This window comes from Eleutherodactylus coqui, chromosome 2 (assembly GCF_035609145.1).
Source record: "Eleutherodactylus coqui strain aEleCoq1 chromosome 2, aEleCoq1.hap1, whole genome shotgun sequence".
Classification (NCBI taxonomy): Eukaryota; Metazoa; Chordata; class Amphibia; order Anura; family Eleutherodactylidae; genus Eleutherodactylus; species Eleutherodactylus coqui.
Window position 1 is genome coordinate 26,608,792 of NC_089838.1, and position 26,541 is coordinate 26,635,332.

Genomic DNA, 26,541 nt, shown 5'->3' on the forward strand with positions numbered 1-26,541 from the left:
ACACCTGTAAAAAACGGACATGTAAGCATTGCATAGGGAACCAATGATCCTAATGGATGAGCTTTTTTTTTTGCACACATAAGCGCGCGCAAAAAAAAATAAACGTTCATCTGACTTCACCCTTAAAGTGGATTGGATTAAAGCAAATCCTCTTCATATGTAGAGGGAAAAAAACTGTGATTTTGCTGCATTTCCACTGCAGACATTCCGCAGCAGAACTTCAGCATTTCCGCATAGTGTGAACGCACCTTAAGGCCTCCTTCCCACGAGCGTGACGGGCTCCGCAGCGTAATATTACGCTGTGAAGCCCGTCACGGCGCCCCCCAGAGCCCCTATACTTACCTGCGGGAGATAGCGTGAAATCGCTTCCCCGCCCACCGCCGCCCGTCACCGCCCACCGCCGCGCGTCACCGGCCGTGTCACGTGACGCGGCCGGCCGTGTCACGTGACACGGCCGTGCGCGTCATATGGCGTCATATGACGCGCGGCGGTGGGCGGGAAAGCGTTTTTTCACGCTATCTCCCGCTGGTGACAGCGGGAGATAGCGTGAATGGACGGCTTCCATTGACTGCAATGGAAGCCGTCAGTGCGTACAGCCCGTCCTCACCCGCAGAAAATAGAGCATGCTGCGGGTGAGGACGGGAGAAATCGCGGTGCGTAATTCCGCGGTGGAATTACGCATCGTGAGCATTGTGCTATTAGGTTCTGCTTGTGATTATAGAACCTAATAGCTGCGGGCAACGCAGCGGATTTTCGCCGCGAATTACGCGGCGGAAATCCGTTCGTGGGAAGGAGGCCTTAGAGAGTTTTTTTGCATGGAGTCAGTCCAGGCAAAATTGGGCTGATTATTAAAGTTAGTCAAGTCAAGGGTTGGGTAAATCTGGTGGTCACTGCTACGTTTTTTGCTCAAGCGCTCTAATGCATCTGGAATGAACCCTGGAAGAAGCATTAGGGGGAAAATTGTCTGGCCTCAGTATAGCGGTAACATACTGTACATCTATCCAATTCAGTTTATCATTCTCCAATGATGATCCGCATGAAGGCAAAAATCCCCAATGAGGTAGAAGCCAATTTTCCTCATTTTAGGGAAAATGTTCCCTTCCTGCTCCAAATCTGGCACATAGAATAGCTCCTTGGCTCAACAACCCCTTCTCCAGTGTTATATAATTATCACCACGTCCTCGGGCAGAGAGTTCCATAGTCTCACTTACAGTATAGAACTCTCTTCTATGTTGGTGTAGAAACCTTCTTTCTTCTACTCATGGTGGATACCCTGTTGTTACAGTCCTGGGTATAAAGAGATGATGGGAGAGATCTCTGTATTGCATTGTTATACATAGTTATTAGGTCGCCCCTCAGACATCTTTTTTCCAAACTAAATAACCCCAATTTTGATAAACTCTCTGGGTAGTGTAGTCCGCCCATTTCTTTTATTACTTTAGTTGCTCATCTTTGGAGTTAAGGTCCAATATGTGTTTCTTGAGCATCGGAACTCAAAACTGTACACAATTTTTCCATGTGTAGTCCGACCAGTGAGAACACTGTTTTCGCCATGTGTTCTACATGTTTTTATTCAAAGCAATGCTTGTTACAAACAATGTGCTTCATTCCATTAGCAAACCGTGTAATCAACATAATATAATATAACTACTAGACACAGCACAATTGAAAAAATCCTAAGGCAAGAAAGGTCATAACAATGGTTGGGTTGACTAATCTGCCAAAATTAGGGTCAGTGCAGCCATGTCACCATGAACAATTATTACTACTGAGCTGACTTATCTGATCTGTGCTCATCGGTCAACTCGAGGGTATCAAGATTGCTTCTTTTACCTAACGAATCAAAAGAAATATTTGTAACACAACTATAATTCAAAAACATGGGATTGTTCCAAACCGATCCATAAATTGGGGTAAATATAGAGGGGTTGGAAAGGTGGTGGTGGTGTGTGTGTGTGTGTGTGTGGGGGGGGGGGGGGGGGGTCGGATAAGAGTAGGAAACCAAGATGGGAAAGAAAAGGAAGGAAGAGAGAGAAGAAGAAGTAGGTGTCTCGTTTCGTGGAAGCCTCTGAAGGAATCCCAATCTCCAGTCAAGCTGGCAAAACTCCCTTTTCAATCCACAGGTCAAATCCGTTAGAGCTATGGAAAGAGATCCATACCTCCCAAGTGGCATAGTGCGACGTCCATTTGTCGTCATTTTTGGCTCTCAATTCCTCCTTGTTCCAGATCCGGAGTCACCCTGGCCACCTGTATGTTGTAGACCTCGGCGATCTTACATGTGCCTCTTTTGATGCACCCGATGGCCCTGTTTGCCTTGGCTGCAGCTGCAAGTTCATTGAACACAACATCACAGTGACCTATAAGTTGCTAAAGGTTTTATTTTTGGATGTTTGTAGTTTAGTAATGTTAGGAATCACACAAAGGAGATGGGATTCAATGAGAAAAAATTACAATGGGTCTGTTCAATGGGGCGGGCCTTCAGTCTAGGAAACAGCGGGGTAGAGTTTGGGCCTTGTCACGGGGCTCTACCATTTTCCACCCGAAGGGTAGCACAGGACATGTCCAAATAACTGAGAGGAGGCCATTCAAAGGGGGTAACCCAATACGTGGTTTACCTTAACAGTCTCTTGTCACGGGTGACTCCACCGTTCGTTCCTCTGCGGTGAATCTGGATTTTGGAATAAATGGTCCACACTCACAGGGAACTTTTAAATAGCAAAGCCGGGAACAGTCGGCAGTTCTTCTTTACTTGCAGAAACTTTTTTACAGTTCAGTAACGGTATAAACTCACACCAGCAAGAAAATTGGTGCAGAAATCACAAAGTGGTGTGACAGGGAGGAAATAACAGGATCACAGAGGAATCTATAGTCCTAGTTATCTGCAGGGCTCTGTTCCCAGTACAAACTCCTTTTACTCTCGCTAGCTCTCTACTGGTCAGCACTCACATTTGGCAGACACTTCACACTACGATGGCGGTTCCACTCTCTCTCTCCATTCATCAGTGACTCAGGACACCACTGGCATCTCCTGGGTAAAGCAGGCCCAGGGAAGGCTGAGGATAGCTTTCAGCCTCTTTCATTCCTAGCCCCACAGAACTGAAGGTGTCTGTGTGGCTCACTTGCAGCTCAGACTGGAATGGACTGACTTGCAGACCTCATGCATTCACATATATATAGTACGATCACATGACTAACAACAAGATACATGTCTCAGACATTCTCGCATACCAGGCAGCTAACCCATTCAGTGCTGCCGCTATACAATACACATTGTATTCATGCAACATGAAAGGCACTGACAATACAAAGGCACAAGACAAATGCATTCATACATTATGGAGGGGCCCTGTTAACTCTGGGCCACTACACTACCAGTGCCAGTGTATACCACCTCTCTTGCTGGAACAGGAGTATCTAGTTCTTCTTTTAGCCCACTCCCCAATATATACCTTTGATGAGATCCGTTGCTATACTAAAAGCAACTGTCCAGTCCTGGGGACTAAATTTTGTCCATGGATCTTAGGAGGGACTTATATTATCTGATTCCCCTTTTTTCCCCTGTTCTGTATAAGAGAAAATCCCAGGATATAGCTAGGAGGACATGTGCCTCAAGTCTTGAATGCCAGGAGTTTGCCAAAAAGCCAAGTTATTAAAGGGATTTTCTGGGTTTAAAATATTCCTAACCTGTCCCCGGGATAAGTCATAATATCAGATAGGTGTGGGGTCAACTCCTAGCACCCCTGCCGAATAACTGATTGACGGTGCCACAGTGCTTGAGCAAGAGGCTACGGTCTATTTTCTGGTCGGTGATATCACGTTTGTGGTCACATGGCCTATATGCAGCTCAATTCAATTCAAGAAAACGGGATACAGCTGCAATAACAGGCACTGCCGCTACACAAACAACAGCATGTATACAATGAAGAAGCTACAGCGCTCAGCCAAGTATCATGGCCCCTTCAAAAAGTAGGTGGTTGAAGGTGTCAGGAGTCAGACACTTACCAATCTGATATTGATGACCTATCCTGACAACAGGTCATCAGTATTTTAGTCCTGGAAAACCATTTAATTGACAGCTGTGACACTCAGATTAATATTTGCCCTGGTCAAAGGAAGTCTATCTACAACCATAGTGCTGGAGGTATAGAAAAGCACATTACCCCGATCCTTCTACTTACTAGAATTCTGAAATTGCTGCATATTCATGTAGAATAAGAGCCCCGTGTGGCACTCTCACTCACGACCTGAAGGTTACGAGTTAAATCCCCGCATGGTAGCCGGCTTAAGGTTGACTCAGCCTTCCATCCTTCCAAGGTCGGTGAAATGAGTACCCAGCTTGGTGAGGGGTATAACTGGGAAAGGCAATGGCAAACCACCTCGCAAAAACAGACTGCCAAGAAAATGTCACGATGTGACGTCACCCTAGGAGTCAGTCATGACTCGGTGCTTACACCAGGGGACTTTACCTTTACCTTACGATGTAGAATAATAGAGAAAAGGGTAAACAAATACCTTGGTCATGCCTCCTTCTAATATACTCTGTCAACTAAGGAGATAAAACATGAAAATTGGCTATATGTGCCAATGCACCAAAGCCAGTCGGCCCGATATAGATAATGAATGTATAGTTAAGCTCCATTGAGACAGGATACGTCGGGCAAACGATGCCAGACACTCAACCCTGTGTGTCCTCACTCCCGTGCTATTGGACGGGAACTAGTAGCGCTGGCTCACTCACAGAGACGCCAGCAGGGGGTGGCAAAGCTGCAGGAGATTTCTCTCCTCACGCTCCCCTGCCCCTCTCCATTGACTTCCCTGGTTGCTATTTACACTGAGCAATCAGCTGATAGTCCATCATTTATGCTGCATAAACGATGGATGATAAGCTGATCGCTCATCATTCAGTGTAAACAGCAGCTGTTCAGAATTGAACGGCCACTGTGTTATGTCAATGGAGAAATCTCCTGCAGCCGCCCCACTCTGAGCCAGCGATACTAGCTCCTGTGCAGCAGCATGGAAGCTAATATGTGCGGGGACGAGTGTCCCGTCTAAATGGAGCATTACTTACACTAATAATACCCAGACTGTTTAATTCATTGCTCTCTGCAGCAGTGTTTCTCTATAATGGAACATTTTCATCATTAGACATATTTGGCCTCAATCTTTTTTTTTTCTTGTCTTTTGGAGGCGATGACTTAAATAACCATTTTATTAAGTCTTTAATTTATATGGAAGAATCAATTTGCTTTCAAAGGTAATTCACTAAGGAAGTGTTTTTGAGAAATTGCATTCTGCTTTTGGTGAAGCCCGAAGCTCTGGGAATGGATGTAAAATGCAGAAGAAAAGTTGGCACTGTACATTGCAACTTATCAGTTTGTAATCATTTTGAGTACAGTGGAGTATATGGCATCGATTTTTATGGATGATATTTCATGTCAGCCCTAATATATATATATTTATGTATATATCAGTGATGACGAACCATTTAGAGACAGAGTGCAACCCAAAACCCACTTATTTAGCGCAGTGACAACACATCAGGGGGTGGGGCTTATCACAACGTATGATTTAACCCCCGTTGTTATAAAAAGGACCGGGCCGCTTCAAAATAGACAGCATGCAGATTTTGACTGCTTTTTGGACTGCAGAATGTACTCTCAGTGATAATAGTGACTTCCCCCCCCAGCGGCCGCAGTGATAATAGTAATCCAACTTCCCCCAGCGGGCCCAGTGATAATAGTGACCCCCTCCAGCGATAATAGTGACCCCCTCCAGTGATAATAGTGACCCTTTCCAGCGGCCCCAGCGATGATAGTGACCCCCTCCCTAGCAGCCCCACCAATAATAGTGACCCCCCCCTCAGCGGCTCCAGTGGTAATAGTGACATCCCACAACGGCTCCCAGTATAATAGTAACACCCCATAGTGGCCCCCAGTAGTAATAGTGACACCCCACAGCGGGCCCTATTAGTAATAGTGACACCCCACAGAGGCACCCAGTAGTAATAGTGACACCCCACAGCGGCCCCCAGTAGTAATAGTGGCATCCCATAGCGGTCCCCCAAATCCCCCCCGAAGACCCACATACTTACGCCCTCCTCCTCATGGAAGCACCACTGCTCCTCTGCCCGGCGCCCCACCAGCAGCGCTGATCGCAGGTACACATTGACGTCAGTGTGCTGTCGGACCCCTCCTCCCCTGCTCTCGCAAAACCAAGTAGGAGACATCAAGGAGGGAGGATCCCGGCTGCACACTGACATTACAGTGTGGCTGGTATCAGCGCCGCTAGCAGCCAATCAGACGCAGCCCTTTCAGGAGGCGGAGATTTTAAATCTCCGCCTACTGAAAGAGCTTCAGTACAGTGTAGGGGAGCCAAACTGCAAAACGCGCTGAGCCCCAAATGCGGCGTAGAGGTGAGTATATATATATATTTTTTTTTTACACAAGCTAGGGATGATTTTCAGGGAAGGGCTTATATTTAAAGCTGTTCCCAGAAAAATCACTGCAGGGGTTGCCGGCATCCCAGTGCTCTCAATGGGGCCACCGGCAGCAGCGGCGGCCCCATTGAAAGCAATGGGAGAACATTGCGTTCCTTTGCCACAGCTGTCACAGCTGTGGCGGTGATTCTTTCCTCCCCGCGGGGAATATTTACAGGCAGCACAGACCTATGCGGTGCATGCATGTCCTATCTTTTGCATGTACGTGAATCTGCACACCTGTAAAACATGGGCATGTGATCACACCATAGGAAAGCAATGGTTCTATTAGACGCATGGTTTTGTGCGCACATACACGTGCACAAATTCACGCTCATGTGAACGAGGCGTAAGGCTGGGTTCCCATGGGACAGAAATCCCGGGGAAATCTTGCGGTTTGACAACACCAAAAAGCCGCAAGATTTGCTCCATTTCGCTGCGGGTTTTGGAGCGGTTCAGCTGCCGGCAACGGAAAAAAAAAAGAATTGACATGCTGCGGCTGTCAATTCCACGCCGCATGGTTCTGCCCGGCTTTGCCGTAACGGATTGGCTGCACCGTGTGGACGAGATTTTTGCAAAATCTTGTCCACATGGCTGGCTAATCCTGGGACTAGGAGCTGCCGGTGAATTTGCCGTACAGAAATTCCGCAAATCCGTCCCGTGTGAACCCAGCCTTAAAGTAACTTTGTCTAAACATTCAGTGAACATCTTTTCTAATAGGCAGATTTGGGATATTGATTACGATAGGTGCAATTGTGTATCGTCTTCAATCACATAAAGCATCCTGATGCAGTTTTCTGCAGGGACGCCAAAAACCCGCAATGGAGTCGGCCCTGGATTGAAGAGTGCAATATGAAAACAGAGCCTAAATCGGACTATTTGGAGTTGACGCGCCTAAACATTTTGAACTTTACATGGTTCGTGTATTTTCATGCTTAAATTCATATTTAGATGAACTTTCTTGTTTTTTTTTGGTCTTGTAGGAAATGCTGAAAGATGAAGTCCGCACCTTGACGTACAGAAACTCCATGTATCACAATAAACATGTGTTTAAGGATAAGATTGTCTTGGATGTCGGCAGCGGGACTGGAATTCTCTCCATGTTCGCAGCAAAGGCCGGAGCGAAGAAAGTCTACGGGGTGAGTAAATCTTACCATGTTTCTTGCCATCGTCTGGGGTCAAGAGGGGTATTGTCTCTCCTTAGGCCTCATGTCCACGGCTAAATTGTGATTAAAAATCCGCAGCACTTCTCCTGCAGCGTGATCCGCGCCCCATAGGGATGCATTGGACACCCGCAGGTAGTTAAATACCCGCAGCATGCTCCATTTTAGTGCAGGAATCCCACAGGCTTCTATTGAAGCCTATGGAAGCCGTCCGGATCCGCGGCACACCCAGACTTGAATTTCTGCTCTCCGCAGCGGGAGAGCAGGAGTTTAAAAAAAAATGGAGTGCCCGGCGCATGCGCACGGCACACTGCCGACGTGCCGAGCACATCCGCCGGGCCAAAAAAAGAAGATCCGGCCGCGACGGAGGGAAGATCCACAGCGTCTGGACAGGTGGGTTAATCTTGTTTTTAGGCCTCATGTCCGCGGGAAAGGAGGGACCCGCTGCGGGATTCTGCATGAAGAATCCGCAGCGGGCCTGATTTTCCCCGTGGACATGAGCCCCCAAATGTGTGGAGACACCTAGGAGGTAAGTAGGTTGGGGCATGGCAGCATCTCTCCCCAAGGAGAGCACTTATAAGGCCATGCATGCTCCACTGTGTATGGTTGTCGGCTTGGTTTCCTATTCCCAATCATTGTTTTACAGACTTGTTAAAAAGTCGTACATTGATTTGAAGGAATGCTGCCATCCAATAGGTGGCGCTGCAGAGGTATTGTTCCATCTCCCTTAATTGCCATAGTCGAAAAATGAGGACCCCAAATTTGTTTTACCTTGATATTCCATAGTATCAGTCATCTATTGTTTTATGATCCGAGGGCCCCTGAGTCATTGATATACAGAGTGATGATTAAACTAGAGCTGTTCAAAGGTCTCTAGCGAAAAAACTATGGGGTGGAACCCAATAAAAGTTGGTGTTTATTCCCAGTGGGGGATGGGTTTTAGATGTCTTCGAGAAATAAATAGTGCTAAATGTTGCCAGCAGGGATGAATACCGAAGTGTAAAATATTTTTTGCGCTGTGAGATGCACAGAAATGCCGGGAAAGTACCCATTATTTTCATTGGGTGCATTCACATATACGATTTTTCTCTCGCAGGTCTGCAAGAAGCAGCGGCGTGAAAGAAAAATTGTAATATGTCCTATTTTTTGGCGATTCTGTTTAAGAATAGTTCATTCTTTCCTATGGAAGGAGGGGAAAAAATGGCATTGTGTTCGCATGTACATGCGAGTTTCATGCAAGCGTGATTTCATTTTTCTCTCATAGAGAATGATGGGCAATTTTCACATTTTTCACTCACATTAAAAAAAAACAGGTGCAACGATGCAAATGCAATGCAATTGCGTTGCAAAACAGAACACCCTCGCATAAAACCCGTGGGTTTAGGCCTCATGTCCACGAGTTTAAAATCCGCAGCGTTTTTCCCGCACGCGGATCCGCACCCCATAGGGATGCATTGGACACCCGCAGGTAGTTAAATACCTGCGGATGTCATTTTTTCTGTCAAGCGCGGATCCGCGTGCAGGAAAAAAATGGACATGCTCCATTTTCATGCGGGTCTCCCGCGGGGATGGCTCCCGCAGGCTTCTATTAAGGGCCTATGGAAGCCGTCCGGATCCGCGGGAGACCCGTACCAGCATTAAACTCACCTGCTCCGGACGATGCGGATCTTCCTTCCTTCGCGGCCGGATCTTCTTTCTTCGGCCCAGCGGATGTGCCCGGTGCATGCGTGCGGCACGCCGCCGGTGTGCCGAGCACATCCGCCAGGCCTAAGAAAGAAGATCCAGACGCGAAGGAAGGAAGATCCGCATCGTCCGGAGCAGGTGAGTTTATTCTGATCTTTATGCCTCATGTCCGCAGGGCAGGAGGGACCCGCTGCGGATTCTAATGAAGAATCTGCGGCGGGCCTGATTTTCCCCGTGGACATGAGGCCTTAAAGTTGCAATATCAGGGCATATATAATGACCGTGTTTGTGCACATTCTTGCACGCATGAAACTCACTCCCGTAAAATGTGACAAAGCGAACCCATTGATTTTAATGCAAGCTGCCATAGACGTCTATAGCATGGTAGAAAAAAACAAGGGGGAAGGTGCGACCCTGCAGACAACACAGGGAAAAGAAGACAGCCGGTCCTTATTAGGCTTTACATAGCCATTCTATTCCACGGAAAGGGAGTATCATGAACGCGTGCGAACTGGCCTTGCGAGCGCAAAAATTACAGTACTATGCGCCGACACACCCGTACCTAGGCTCTTTCACACGAGCGTGTGCGTTTTATGTTTTCTTATCAGCGCCGTAAATTCGCATGAATGCATGATTTTCCGCGATCACAGACAGAGCTAATTAGCGTTTTCTAGTCCATTCACATCACTGTTAGCAAAAAAAAAATACACCGCACCCCGGAATACCCTCGCTCAGCATAAATCCTCGGAATGACTTCAGATGCCTAAATAGAGGCACCTGTAAGCTTTTCCCTGCGCTGGACGCTGCTACACTGCCTCCCCCTTCCTATTTTTTTCCTGCTCCCATCGGAGTCTATGGGAGCCGCCGTATCACGGTGTTGGCGTGTATTCCGGTCGCGTATGTTCCACTTTTTATGATGCGACATTTTTACGTGCCGTATATTTGCCCGTGTGAGCGAATGTATTGGAAACCAATGCCTCAGATGGTCACGTAAATTGGTCTGCCGTAAAAACGCGTTGCATATACGTTCGTGTGAATGAAGCCTGATTATTGTCATCTCCAAACCTTGTTCATGCGCAAATACATCGGTCACGGCGAGCGTATTTGCACATATATTCATCTGTTGAAGCCCTCAGTCCGAGGTGCTCGGACCGTTATTGCACTCGTCTGTGTAAAGGCACACTAACCTTGTATTACTTGGTCTTCCATTCATCTGAATAGGCGCCATGTAAGACTACTTGAGCGGCTGTTCGGAACCTTCCCTGGCGATAACGGCTGATCACTTGAGCTTAGAGAAGGCAAAGCGGTGTCAATCAGTTGATCACCAAAATGTCCAGATGGGCCAAACTAAAGTAGACGGTTGTGGAGAAGTTCAAGGCTGGTCACTTCAGCCAACACTTGAGGCCAGAAGGTTCCTCTGCATTAAGTTAGACCTTGTGTATCATCACAAAGCACTGGTTATCTCACTTTGTTGATTTTGTGTAGATGAGCCTCTAACCTACCTGTTATGTGTTATTTGTGCTCTGTTTTCATGCAGATTGAATGTTCCAGCGTTTCTGACTATTCTGAAAAAATTATCAAGGCCAACCATCTGGACAACAGTAAGGCATCTGGGAATGCACTCCTGTTCCCACACGTAGAAATGTTTCCTTTATGCATGTTCTGTAGAACAGCCTTGAGAGCTGTTACTCATTTACATGTACATCTATATAGCTTTAGAAGCTTGTGCTGTGTGTTTTTAGCCAAATCCGACCAAATCCGTGAAAGTGGTTGGGCCAAAGTCTAGGACTGATGACATCAGGTCACATATTTGGTATTTCAGCCGCACTTCAGTAGCAGTGAGCGATTCCAGCGACCTGATTGATTGTTGGGTACACCCCCCCCCCCCCTTTGGAGATGTGCACGAGTGGCCGGCCCATTAAATAAGCAGCAGCAGGGCCGTAGGGGGGTCGGCAACTAAGCCCAACCCTAACCCTAAACCTAACCCCAAACCCTAAACCTAACCCTAAACCCAAACCCTACACCTAACCCTAAACCCAAACCCTAAACCTAACCCCAAACCCTAAACCTAACCCTAAACCCTAACCCCCCGCTGGCCTCGTGAAGTAGCACTCGTGCACATCTCCAAAGGGGGGGGGGGCCCAACAACCAATCAGGTCGCTGGAATCGCTCACCGCTACTGAAGTGCGGCTGAAATACCAAATATGCCATCAGGTCACCTAAGTGGTGATGTCAAAGGAAATGTCCATTTTGTTTTTAATCTAACTAATTTCAGGATTCTGGGCTGATAAATTTCTTAATTATACCTATTCTCAGGATAAGTCAATAATAGTAGATTGAAGGGTGTCCTTTGCTTGGGAAACGCTACTGATCAGCTGTTTGCCAGGCCAGTGTGCTTGTGCACTCAGCTAATTTCTGCAGGAAGTAGACAGCGCCATTCTTTTTGTAGTGGCCGGGCTTGGTATTGCAGGCAAAGCTCCTATTGATTTAAATAGAACCTTGGTCTGTAATACCAAGCCTGGCCACTACAGTAATAACGGCGCGGTCGCATCCTGCAGAATTAAGTTCAGCACACAAATGCAGCTGATCACAGGCAACAGACCCCTACCAATATACTATTGATGACTTGTTCTAGTAGGCCATCAGTACTTTACAACTCTTTTTTTTTTGGATCTAAGGACACTGCAATTTTGGGGGGATTTTCATCTCCACTTTTTAAAAACCATAACGCTTCTATTTGCTTATTCGACATGACCGTATGAGGGCTTGTTTTTTTGTGTGATGACGAGCTGTAGTTTTTATCGGTACATATAATATATTGTATAACTTCTATAAAAAAAATTTTGGAGGGCAGGGAGAAAAAACATATTAGTTTTGCCATTTTTTTACACCGTTAATCATGCCGCATAATTGACATGATAAATGTTTTCTGCAAGTTGGAACTATTACAATAATACGAAAGTTATATTTTTTTAGGTTTTCCATTTTTTTCTAGTTAGCATTTTTTTTTTTGCATCCCTGCTTTCAAAGTGCCATAACTTTTTTTTATTATGGACCTCTGGGAGGTTCTACATGATGAGCTGTAGTTTTTATTGGTACTATCTTGGGATATATATGGCGTTTTGATCACTTTTATATTATATTTTCTGGTAGGCAAAATTAACAAAATAAACATATCAGCTCTGTTTTTTAGTTTTTATTTTTATGGGTTTTTTTTACCATGCAGGATAAACATTGTGTACAACCTATTTTGCAGGTTATTATGGATGCATTAATACCAAACATTTGGGTTTTTATTTCATTTTTTAAGAAAATCTTCATAGCAGTTAGATCTCTTTTACACTGAATGATAGTCGTTCAAATTCTGGCAGGATCAGAGGAATCTGAACGCTAATCGTTTAGTGTAACTGAATGATAATTAATAGGGATGTGCCTTAGACGAGTATCTCCCTGCTTGTCCCTAAAGATTCAGGGGCCGGCGGCGGGCGGGGAGCTGCGGGGGAGAGCGGGGAGGAACGGAGGGGAGATCTCTCTCTCCCGCCCGCTCTCCCCTGCTCCCCGCCGCAACTCACCTGTCAGCGGCGGCGGCTCCCGAATCTTCAGGGACGAGCAGGGAGATACTCGTCTAAAGCACATTACTCGAGCGAGTAGTGCCTTAGGGAGTATACTCGCTCATCCCTAATAATTAATTCACCTTCAGTTTCTGCAGGCATAAAAATCTAAGGACAATCTGCCTATGTAAACAGGCAGACGTTCTTCTATGAATGACTGCCTGTTCACTGTGAATAGAGGCGGGCAGCCGAAGCAATCTCTGGCCTCCTCTGCTTCTATTCACTCTGCGCTCATTGCTCCTATTTGAAAGGACAGGAATAGAGATGAGTGATTATACTCGCTAAGCATTGCCCTTAGCGAGTACCTGCTCTGCTCGAGAGAAGAGGTTCGGCTGCCGGCGCTGTTAACAGGTGAGTTGCGGCAGTGAGGAGGGGGGAGAGAGGGAGAGAGAGATCTCCCCTCCGTTCAGCCCCGCTCTCCCCCACAGCTCCCTGCCCGCCGCCGGCAGCCGAACCTTTTCTCTCGAGCGGGCAGGTACTCGCTAATGGCAATGCTCGCTCGAGCAATTGCCCTTAGTGAGTATGCTCGCTCATCACTAGACAGGAACAGTTATCTCTGGGGCGGCTGTTGGGGCGTCAGAAGACCCTTACTTTTTTCTGATATAAATTTCCAAATCCCCATGGTGAACCTTGAAATGAATTATAAACTTCATATCAGAAAAGGGCATCCAATCACTATATGGATATATAAAAGGGCTTGTCAAGTTTAGAAATTTATCTAAATCCTCTATTGGGGCATTGTGAGTTATTATGGGTCCCCAATCCCTAATAAGGAGCTTTACCTATAACTCAGAGGGCAGTTTGACTACAGAGGGCATCTCTAGCTCTGGGGAACAGTGCATGCCAATCTGTCGACAGTATGTTGATTTTGATGCTCCCAGTGTAATACTTCTTTTCACCTATGGGAGTGCTGCAGGGAAGTTAAACACTTGCTGCCAGGTTAACCTGCAGATCACAGCTGATCATTGCAGATCCTTTGATCATCTTATTTTTAATGGTTCTTTAAAACAATAATTGTAAAAAGTGAACAACCCCTTGAAGATGTATAAGAACAGTATTTTAGTGTGAAAGGTTGACATTAAATTCAAGGCAAGATGATTAGTTGTTGACTGATACACACCAAAAGTTATCAGCGAATGGAATTAACATGTTCTAATTAAATAAAAACATGGCTGCTTATTTCCAGTAATACCACTAGTGACATCAATAGGCTGTGTCTGGTATTGCAGCTCACTACTTTTCATGATTGATACTGGAACCCTCCACTGAGCCCAAGAACAGGACACTGGTGTGCCCTGAAGTCAGCGCAGCGGCAGTTAAATATATGCACCGTCATACCATTCCTTCCAATGGGACAGCTGGAGATAGCCAAGTTCAAGTGCCCAATTACAGATGTAGCAACATTTAACTTGACTGCGATAACTTTCTGCAACAAGTTATCTTTTACATGAGTGATTTTTCTGCGCGATGTTTCTGCTTACGAGACACACAAAAGTCACTTGGAAATAGAACCCAATATTTTCAATTGGGCCTATTTACACGGACGATTTTTCTTTCGCCACGATGGTGCAACAGAAAAATATTGCAGCATGTCCTATTTTGTGGTGATATCGCCCATTATTTTCAATAGGCCAGCAAAAAATGGTATCACATTCGCATGTCATGTGATGTGCATGTGAGTGAAATGCGAGTTTTCGGTGTTTTACGATTGAAACAACGTGAATTTTTTCACGCAGGTTGCAGCAATGGGCTGCGATGGGCTTTTCTAGCAAAACGCATCACAAATGCAGGTGAATTGCAGGTTCAGAAATACAACATCAATCCAAGATCCTCAAAGCACTATGGCTCTCGTCCATCGAAATGCACCCCGTGCCATTGAAAAGCTATTGTTAGCTTAACACAACAAACGTCATTGTAAAGCTATTGAAAGGGCAAACAAACTGTAGTTAGGAGCCAAATGAAACTTTGAAACATCTGTATCTCCAGCAATGAATGCTGCCCCCATATCACGCTCCCCACCATGTGAACGCCCTATGGATGTGAGGCGTGAAAAAAGAGCCTTGCATCACTTCGGTGATGCAGCAATCCTATAGCGCAGATTTATACAGCCATGGCAGAGGATCGCAGAGTTCTCCTATTGCTTTCGATGGGGACGGTTCTGCTGCCGCCGGCCCCATTGAAGACAGTGGTGCTGCTATGTGAGATCACGCAGCCAGATAGAACATGCGCCATTTGTTTCTCACATAGCTTTGTGGTCCTATGTGGAAAAACGTTGCTCTTGTATATGAACCCATTCGAATGATTCAGGTTTATTTTTGTGCGAGATGCTACCAACGCACAAATCTAGCGTGATTTTATCAGTCGCGTGAAGCTAGCCTAAGGCTTCACGGGCGGATCTGCATTGCGGAATCCAGAGCGGGTGTCTGCCACCGGATTTGGCAGCAAATAGCGCCCATAGCATGCTATGGAAAAGTGATTTTTCATGCACACGAGCGGAAACCGCAATTGGAGGAGGGAAAATCGCAGCATTGACATTGCAGAAAGCTCGCAGGAAAAGCAGCCGTTTAAAAAAAAATCCGTACCGCACATGTCCGATGGCGAGCCGTCCGCAGCGCAGATTGAGGAAAAAGAAGCAGGTACACGCCAACACCACTGATGCCAGGGGCAGATTTCAATGTAGGATTCCGCATGCGGAATCCGTGCCGACCATGTGCATGAGGCCTGAGTGGTACTTTTTTGCAAGTCCATGACAGTTTGATACAATGCCATTACATTTCACCCTTTGCAATCCAATTTTGGATTCAGGGTTTCCTAGGGGGCTTTCTCTTTCTGCCATTATACAACGGCACCATCTGCTGGCCAGAGCCAGTACTGTGGTATGTGACATGCTGGAGAGGCCCCCCAACAACAGAGCAGCCAGTAATATACAGTAAGAATACCCTGCCGGACGTCTTCTGACATCGAAGCTGTACAGCCTTCAATCAGAATGTCTTTAGATGTCAGACAGGGGATTGGAAAGGGTTAAGGGCACTGCATAGTTCTCTTCAGCTTGAACGCATACTACTTACAGAATCATCAGTAGATGAAGACTGAATATGGGTATTTTCCATGTCGGGGCATATTTTTTAAAAATGTTATTCTTTATAAATACCTATCCATCAAAGTGATGGCTGGGTCTCTTCATGCAACTGATCTTTCCAGCGCTCATTCCCACAGCTATCATATCTCATCTATCAACGGATGCAATGCCCTTGTGGTGTTCTTGAATGAAGACACTAGTTGCTGCATAGCATCTATTACTGCATAATTCTCCTACCATTGAAACTACCTGCTATGCGTCATGGTGCTAAGGGAAGCATCCCGCTTCCATATAAAACGTTGCAGGGTTAATGTGTAGCCAGTTGCTGGTCCCCCGAATGATAACCTGAAAACAGCTAATGTTGGGAGCTGGTCCGGGATGACAGATTGTCAGGACTAAGGGGGGGCACTATTAAGTGCTCAGAAAAAAAGCAATGATCTCAGGGGTGTAACTAAAGGCTCAGGGGCCCTGATGCAAAACGTGAGCTGGGCCCCCCCCCCCCCTCTATCTGTATCTGTACCCGTACCCATACCTAAACCATGCTACATAGAGAAATAACTTGAAGCTTCTGGGCTCCAATGCAAAACCTGTAACAGGGCCCCCAACTATAATGCTTTATTCATAGTACTGGGCTCCCTATATGGAGAAGAGAGGCCTTATGGGCCCCCTAAGGCTCCTGGGCCCGGGTGCAAACGCATCCCCTGCACCCTCTATAGTTACGCCCCTGAATGATCTGCTTCTACATTGGATTTTTTGTCTGAGCGTTTGATAAAGTTGGAGTATGATCTAAAGAACATCACCTGTTACACAGGAATAGGATGAACCTCCTTCAACACCAAGAGAGCTTGTCCAGTCCATGCATGGGAGGTCATGGTGATCAAGTCAAGCCCTACTTCAAGCAACATAACATAAGATCAAGAATTGCCCAAGGTTGACAACCCCTTCCATATCCAGCGATACTGCCATTCGAGAACACTGCATAATACATTCGATCTTCAAGAGTAGCAGGTGTCATACGATTAGTGTCACAGGGTGGGTAGGAAGCTGTGATCCATGAAGGAGTGCTTCCACAGCCATCCAGTCCTATCGAGCAAACTGGTCAAAAAATATGGAAACAGAGGACAGGCTGAATACTGTATAGAACACAAGGGGTTTCTGGGTTTCTAGATGCCTGAGAAAAGACAACTGATGGTGATAGAAACAGAGATTAGGCCTAGGAGCTCTACCTGGTCTGCCCTGACTGGACCTGCCAAAAATGATGGAGCACCCGCCCCGAGAAGGGCGACCGCACATCTGGAACCTGATTTGGTTCCGTATATGTTCCTAGGAGCAGTATGGTAGAGAGGGAATATAAGAGGATTGGGTGGGACAGAATAGACTTATGAACTAACTGAGGTTGCAGTTTGAGAGCAGCAAAAGTCAGTAACTGAGAGGGAAGCGAACAGTTATAGTCCACAGTTCAGAATAGGATGATACAGAAAGAAACTCTCAGAAGCAAAAGGCAAAGCACAGCTAATCCACTGAGCAGGACCACTATATAAATGTATTGTAGCATCCTCTGCTATAATACCTAAAACAAGCCACTGATAGGCTGACTGAGATGATAGACGGCTCCGCCTGCTGGTCAGCTCAAAAGGAAGATGTTTCTATACCTTGGCATCCACTGCTGAATACTACTGTGCATGCACCAGTACATACACGCATCATATTGTCCAGTGCTACCACCGTGCTGTGCATGCGCCCAATCCCAGTCAGTGCCAGTGGCACCATGGCAGTGATTCTTACCTGTGCCCAACACCCATCCGTACCAAGGTGTGCTTATCTCTATTGCAAATTGCCGCTGATTTAACATTATATAGGTGAGTCTCTTAGCCATCCTAGGCCCATTACTAAGTACCCTATAAGAGGCTGGGGTGAGAAACAAGAGCTTCCTCTCCTTGTGGTGAACATTAATCTGTTGTTTGACAGTCAGAATTTGTGAAAATCCTCCTTGATCTCTTCAGATATTCATTTATTTCGGTAAAATAGAACAGATCATTGTAGCTCTCAGCGTGACGCACACTGCGGAGGCTCTCAGACAATGTGCGGAGAACTCCCACCATCATGTCCGGAGAGGAAGCAGAACATGAATGACTTATTCCGAAAATAACACAAATCCAGTATGAGATCGAGAACAAGAACATTATATTACATCTTATATTATCTACAGTATAAAGCTAAAGATTATATGGTAAACAAACTAGATAGATAGATACGAGATAGATAAATATGAGATAGATAAATATGAGATAGATAGATATGAGATAGATAGATATGAGATAGATAGATATGAGATAGATAGATAGATAGATAGATAGATAGATAGATAGATAGATAGATAGATAGATAGATAGATAGATAGATAGATAGATAGATTAGATAGATAGATATGAGATAGATAGATAGATATGGGATAGATAGATGGATAGATAGATAGAAAGATATGAGATAGATAGATATGAGATAGATAGATAGATAGATAGATAGATAGATAGATAGATAGATAGATAGATAGATATGGGATAGATAGATGGATAGATATGAGATAGATAGATGATAGATAGATATGAGATAGATAGATAGATATAAGATAGATATGAGATAGATAGATAGATAGATAGATAGATAGATAGATAGATATGAGATAGATAGATATGAGATAGATAGATAGATAGATAGATAGATAGATAGATAGATAGATAGATGATAGATAGATATGAGATAGATAGATAGATATGGGATAGATAGATAGATGGATAGATAGATATGAGATAGATAGATAGATATGAGATAGATAGATAGATATGGGATAGATAGATGGATAGATATGAGATAGATAGATAGATATGAGATAGATAGATATGAGATAGATAGATATGAGATAGATCGATAGATATGAGATAGATAGATAGATAGATAGATAGATATAAGATAGATAGATAGATATGAGATAGATAGATAGATAGATATGAGATAGATATAAGATAGATAGATAGATAGATATGAGATAGATAGATAGATAGATATGAGATAGATAGATAGATGAATAGATAGATATGAGATAGATATGAGATAGATATGAGATAGATAGTTAGTTAGATATGGGATAGATAGATGGATAGATAGATATGGGATAGATATGAGATAGATAGATATGAGATAGATAGATAGATAGATAGATAGATAGATAGATAGATAGATAGATAGATAGATAGATATGAGATAGATAGATAGATAGATAGATAGATAGATAGATATGGGATAGATAGATGGATAGATATGAGATAGATAGATAGATAGATATTAGATAGATAGATAGATAGATAGATAGATAGATATGAGATAGATAGATAGATATGAGATAGATAGATATGAGATAGATAGATATGAGATAGATAGATGATAGATAGATATGAGATAGATAGATAGATAGATATAAGATAGATATGAGATAGATAGATAGATAGATAGATATGAGATAGATAGATATGAGATAGATAGATAGATGATAGATGGATATGAGATAGATAGATAGATATGGGATAGATAGATAGATGGATAGATAGATATGAGATAGATAGATAGATATGAGATAGATAGATAGATATGGGATAGATAGATGGATAGATATGAGATAGATATGAGATAGATAGATAGATATGAGATAGATAGATATGAGATAGATAGATATGAGATAGATCGATAGATATGAGATAGATAGATAGATAGATAGATATGAGATAGATAGATATGAGATAGATATAAGATAGATAGATAGATAGATATGAGATAGATAGATAGATAGATAGATAGATATGAGATAGATAGATAGATGAATAGATAGATATGAGATAGATATGAGATAGATAGATATGGGATAGATAGATATGAAATAGATATGAGATAGATAGTTAGTTAGATAGATATGGGATAGATAGATGGATAGATAGATATGGGATAGATATGAGATAGATAGATATGAGATAGATAGATAGATATGAGATAGATAGATAGATATGAGATAGATAGATAGATGATAGATAGATATGAGATAGATAGATAGATAGATATGGGATAGATAGATGGATAGATAGATATGGGATAGATAGATGGATAGATAGATATGGGATAGATAGATAGATAGATATGAGATAGATAGATATGGGATAGATAGATGGATAGATAGATATGGGATAGATATGAGATAGATAGATAAATAGATATGAGATAGATAGATAGATAGATAGATAGATATGAGATAGATAGATAGATAGATAGATAGATAGATATGAGATAGATAGATAGATATGAGATAGATAGATAGATAGCTAGATAGATAGATAGATAAATGATAGCTAGATAGATAGATATGGGATAGATAGATGGATAGATAGATAGATATGAGATAGATATGAGATAGATAGATAGATGGATAGATAGATATGGGATAGATATGAGATAGATATGAGAGATAGATATGAGAGATAGATATGAGATAGATAGATAGATAGATAGATAGATAGATAGATAGATAGATAGATAGATAGATAGATGGATAGATAGATATGGGATATATATGAGATAGATAGATATGAGATAGATAGATAGATAGATATGAGATAGATAGATAAATATGAGATAGATAGATAGATATGAGATAGATAGATATGAGATAGATAGATAGATATGCAATAGATAGATAGATATGAGATAGGTATGAGATTGATAGATAGATAGATACATATGGGATAGATCGATAGATAGATAGATAGATAGATAGATGGATAGATAGATAGATATGGGATAGATAGATAGATAGATAGATAGATAGATAGATAGATAGATAGATATGGGATAGATAGATATGAGATAGATCTATCTCTCTCATATCTATCTATCTCATATCTATCTATCTCATATCTATCTATCTATCTATCTCATATCTATCTATCTATCTATCTCTCTCTCGTTTATCTATCTATCTATCTAATATGCCCATCTTCATGACAGGCTGCTTTTACCCATTCTTGATATAATTGGTTATTATCCTTTTATTAGCTGCCGACTTGGTGACACAGCCAGCGGTAATCAAGAATGGTTGATCTGACATAAGCTCTGCACCTTCCATGTGTTTTGATGAAATAATATTAATAAGAAGGAGTAAGACAGGCGCTTATCTGGTAGATATTGCAAAAAGAATTATGGGATAATCTGTTATATTTACAGCAGAGAAAATGGAAGAACATTGGGGCATTGTGTGACCTGACTTTTAAAGTGAAGTTCACCTTTGATGAACCCACCCTAACATGTAAGGGCAGTATGTAAAGAGTGATTCCCTAAAAAAAATCTGAATTACCTCCTTAATATGGATATTGGGGCAAATGGGAATTTTAAAGGAAACATATAATCAGAAAATGACATACATTGAATGGCCACTTTAGTAGAAATCCCGACCCTTTCAGGATTGGAGCTTCTCTGTATGGAAACTAGAGCCGTGACTCCGGAGGGCAGCACGAAATCAGGCGATCAAGTTTTCTGTGGATCAGTTTTGAGTGAATCCACATTAGATAGGAAAATCCAGCAATCTAAGCAACTTCTAATGAAGCCTGGTCATCAGTGCTAGACTAGCTAGGGCCGGTGCAAACTTAAAAGGGTTATCTAGACTTAGAACCTTAAAGGGGTTGTTCACTTTGGAGAATTCTGGTGCTAGGACCCCGAGTCATCAGTGGTCATTGCTATAGGAATCCAGCAGCAAGTGTTCAATTCAGCTATAGTGCCCCCATAGGGGATGTGAGGCATTACACATATTATATTAATGGATTTTCAGCACCAGCAACAGAATTCCAGTACTGGTTGCTTGCTGGAAACTCTTGTGGGGTCCAAACCTACTGTCAGTCCTTGGCAGCGTGAGTTTACTGTGACCCCAGCTCCATACTATCCAATAGCTCACTCCTCTACGCACCCTAGAAGCTGCAATGAAGGTACAATCTATGTCTACATGTTACGATGAAATGTGTCTTTCACTCAAAAAATATGCTAATTAGGGATGAGCGAGCATACTCGGAAAAGCACTACTCGCTCGAGTAATGTGCTTTATCTGAGTATCGCAGTGCTCGTCCCTGAAGATTCGGGTGCCGCTGCGGCTGACAGGTGAGTTGCAGGGGAGAGCGGGCGGGAGAGAGGGAGAGAAAGATCTCCCCTCCGTTCCTCCCCGCTCTCCCCTGCAGCTCCCCGCTCCATGCCGGCACCCGAATCTTCAGGGACGAGCACTGCGATACTCGGATAAAGCAAATTACTTGAGCGAGTAGTGCTTTTCCGAGTATGCTCGCTCATCCCTAATGCTAATGCGATTTACGGATTAAAAAAAATTGTTTGGGCAGGGAATGAGTTAAAATAAAAAAAGTCATACTCATCAGTAATATGTATCCCCTGGTCCAGCATAGTGCCCTGGTCAGCACTCCTCTGCTCCCAAAATGAACGGCAGGGGTCACATGCTGCTCATGGCAGTATCACCGTCAGGGGCGTAAGTAAAGGCTCAGGGGCCCTGATGCAAAAGGTGAGCTGCCCCCCCCCCCTCTATCTGTACCTGTACCCGTACCCATCCCTAAACCATGCTGCACAGAGACATAACTTGAAGCTCCTGGGCCCCAATGCAAAACCTATAACAGGGCCCCCAACTATAATGCTTTATTCATAGTACTGGGCTCCCTATATGGAGAAGAGAGGCCTTATGGGCCCCCTAAGGCTCCTGGGCTCGGGTGCAACCGCATCCCCTGCACCCTCTATAGTTACGCCCCTGATCACCGCTGTGATTGGCTGAGCAATCAGGTACATAATGAACGGCACATGAGCACTACATCTTCTTTCAGCACCTGGGACCAGCACTTCTGCGCTTCATCGGGGCAGGGGACCTGCTGAGTACGGCTTTTTTTTATTTTAACCCATTACTTGCCAATACAATTACTTGATCTTGTTGGAAAACTCCCCTCTAATAGTGCACTTTCAGAAGCAGTGATTGGCCCTTCCATGCCAGTACCAGACTGTGCAGCGTACTAAAGTGGTTAATGATGTCCTGTGTGTGCTCTTTCTTGACATCAGGAAGGCCATGTTTTTCATTACTGCCACAATGCATTTTTTGTACATTTTTCAGTAATTACAATATTTAGGGGTAAAGTTGAAGAGGTGGAGTTACCGGTAGATAAAGTGGACATCATCATCACAGAATGGATGGGATATTGTCTCTTCTACGAATCCATGCTCAACACTGTCATCTTTGCCCGGGATAAATGGCTGGTAAGTGCTGTTTATGTATCAAGCAAAGTGAATCTCCTCTGCTATGCTAAAGGGATAAGAAAGTTCTTCTGAACTTCTGAAAATGTTTAAGATACTTTTTCTGTACTCTTACCTATTAGTCCTCATGTAAAGAAACATACATGACTGACTTCAAAAGGTAGAGGATTCGGAAAAACATAGCTAAACTCTTCTAAAAACAGCTCCACTCCTCTTCCAGGTTGTGCTTGGTATTGCAGTTCAGCCCTATTTAATTCAGTTGAGCTGAGTTGCACTACCAGACACAACCCACGTACAGGTATGGCGCTGTTTTTGGAAGGGTTTAGCCATGTTTTTCCTTCTCCTTTACCCTTTTAAGTCAGTCATGTATGTTTCTTTACACGAGAACTAATAAGTAAGAGTATAAAAAAAAGTATCATAAATATTTTCAGAAGAAAGGTATAGGGCGTGTAAATACTTTTTATATGAAACCTCTTTATTCACCCCAAAAATTAATATAATGTAACAAAGTCATAAAAAGTAGACAGAAAAAGGACAGAGGAGGGGGGTGCAGCTGCAGTTTCTCTTTCTAAGGAGCGGAGGTGAGGATGGAGCTGCAGATCACAGCACCAGCTTTACACCAAGAAGAGTCCACAAATTCAGCAGGCATGCTGCTTTTTTTTCTTTGTAACAATAGATTTGCTTTGAACAGAGGTGAAACTTTTCCTGGACCCAAGTGCAAAAACAATTGTTTACTCCTCCTGGAAATGTATGAATAAATTAACAACTGGATATTATCATTCTCCTTGTCTTGCAAAATGTCAGCAGTGATTGGACAGTGTCAGACTGTGTAGGGTCACACTGCATTGACAAGGGGAATGGTAACACCTAATTGTCACTTCAGCCTTGCATTACCAGGAAGAATAACAGAGGAGCAGCACAATGCAGATTTCTTAGGAAAAAAATGTTTCTGAATTGTAATTTCTGAAATCTTTCGTAAAACAGTCAAGTCAGAAGAGCTGACAGGTCCTCTTCAAACTTGTTTTTGGAACAATTTAGAAAGTGCTTTAAGGCCTCATGTCCACGGGGTTAAAATCCGCAGCGCTTTTCCCGCACATGGATGCCCCATGGGATGCATTGGACACCCGCAGGTAGTTAAATACCTGTGGATGTCATTTTCCCCTTCAGGCGCGGATCTGCGTGCGGGAAAAAAAATGGACATGCTCCATTTTCGTGCGGGTCTCCCGCAGGCTTCTATTGAAGCCTATGGAAGCCGTCCGGATCCGCGGGAGACCTGTGCCAGAATTAAACTCACCTGTCCTGGACAATGCAGATCTTCCTTCCTTCGCGGCTGGATCGCCTTTCTTCAGCCCGGCGGGTGTGCCCGGCGCATGCGCGTGGCTCGCTTTCGGCGTGCCGAGCACATCCGCCGGGCCGAAGAAAGGAGATTGGGCCGCGAAGGAAGGAAGATCCGCATCGTCCGGAGCAGGTGAGTTTATTCTGATTTTTGAGCCTCATGTCCGCGGGGCAGGAGGGACCCGTTACGGATTCTGCATGAAGAATCCGCGGCGGGCCTGATTTTCCCTGTGGACATGAGGCCTAAAGCGACCCTCAAGTCATGGATAAAGAAAGATGGCTGCCCTGGTTCTCTGACTACCTGATGCACACTGTGTATTACTATTTGTCACTAGTTAATCAGAGCAATGTTTAGGGTGGCTTCACACTGGTGAGGGAATTGCACAATTTCCCAGTGCTGCGAGGCTGCGGGACATCACAAAATCATGAAACCAGTGGCTTCAAATGGCTCCATGCACATGTGTGATGTTTTAACGCTTGCGATACAGCGTTAAAACAAAATTACGGCATGTCCATTCTTTTTGCGATCTCGTCCATTCATTTCAATAGGGCCGACATCGGGGCCGGCATCGGCGCCAGCCCCATGTCCCCTGCCACTGCTGTCACGAACAGGACCACGACCATCTCCCATTCACTTCAATGGGGCTGGCGTTGTTGCCGCTGGCCCTATTAAAATGAATGGGAGACGATCACTATCTCCTGCCATCGCTGTGACAGCCAAAGCAGGAGATTCCTTCAGCCCTCCAGGGCTTCCAGAAGGATTGCGAGAGCGATATTGGGACGTCAATCACATCCCGATATCGCTCTCACCGGTGTGCAGGAGCCCTGAGTGTCTTAAGGCCGTTTTACACACAACGACTATTGCTTAAATGGTCGAACGACTGAACAAATTATTGACTTTTTTTTTTTTGCATAAAACGCACAAATAATCGTCTTAAATCCTCTCTGTTTCCCTCATTAGCAAAGTAAACGCTGTATATGTTGTTCGCTCAGGTGGGCGTCTGTTTGTGTGAGGAATCTCTAGCCAGAAGGTTTTTAATTAGTGTGAAGAAAACCCATTGTCTTCTGCTGGCATAAGTAAACAAGTAGTCATTGTGTTTATGAAAGGCAATCAGCCCTTTCCTGAAGTTGTTTAGTCTTTCAAGTGAATGCCATGAACGACTAGTGAACTGCCGAACAACTATTTTTATGGCGGCTAAACCTCAGCGATAAGCGACAAGTAAGCAAATAGCACACGATGGACGCTTGTTTACATGTAAGGATTATCGCTCACTTTCTTGTTAGAATGAATTTTGAGCTCTAATCGTTGCGTGTAAATGTGAGACTAAGGGCGCATTCAGACGACCGTATATCGGCTGGGTATTCATGCTGGCCGATATACGGCGTCTCTCTCTGCAGGGGGAGGAGGCTGGAAGATCCGGGAGCAGTGCTCTGAGCTCCCAGCCCCTCTCTGCCTCCTCTCCATCCCTCTGTACTATTTGTAATGAAAGGAGGTGGGACAGGGGCGGGGCTAAGTTGTCTCCTCATTGAAAATAGTGCAGGGAGGTAGAGAGGGGGCGGGAGCTCAGAGCACTGCTCCCGGCTCTTCCAGCTTCCTCCCCCTGCAGAGAGAGAGACACCGTCTATCGGCTGGTCGTGAAAACCCAGCTGATATACGGTCATCTGAATGCACCCTAATGATGCATACTAATGCACAGTGTACATCCGGTAGTCGGAGAAAAAAGTGCAGCCATCTTTATTTATCCAGACCGGAGGGTCATTTTTACTTTTTGCAGGGTAACTCTATGGTATAGAGACAACTGTGCTGTAATCCTAAATCCTTCTTGGATATCCTGCAGAGGATTTGGCGGCAGATTCCGCACCAAA

General features: G+C 44.2%; 1 protein-coding gene across 1 annotated transcript in view; it reads left to right on the top strand.

Annotated features, from left to right (window-relative positions):
- LOC136610345 (protein arginine N-methyltransferase 8) overlaps window positions 1-26,541 on the top strand; it is a 142,939-nt gene that overhangs the window by 50,704 nt on the left and 65,694 nt on the right. The window contains exons 3-5 of the mRNA XM_066589578.1: window positions 7,459-7,614; window positions 10,859-10,922; window positions 23,201-23,343. Of these exons, the coding sequence (XP_066445675.1) occupies window positions 7,459-7,614; window positions 10,859-10,922; window positions 23,201-23,343 (363 nt within the window). The remainder of the gene's footprint in view (window positions 1-7,458; window positions 7,615-10,858; window positions 10,923-23,200; window positions 23,344-26,541) is intronic.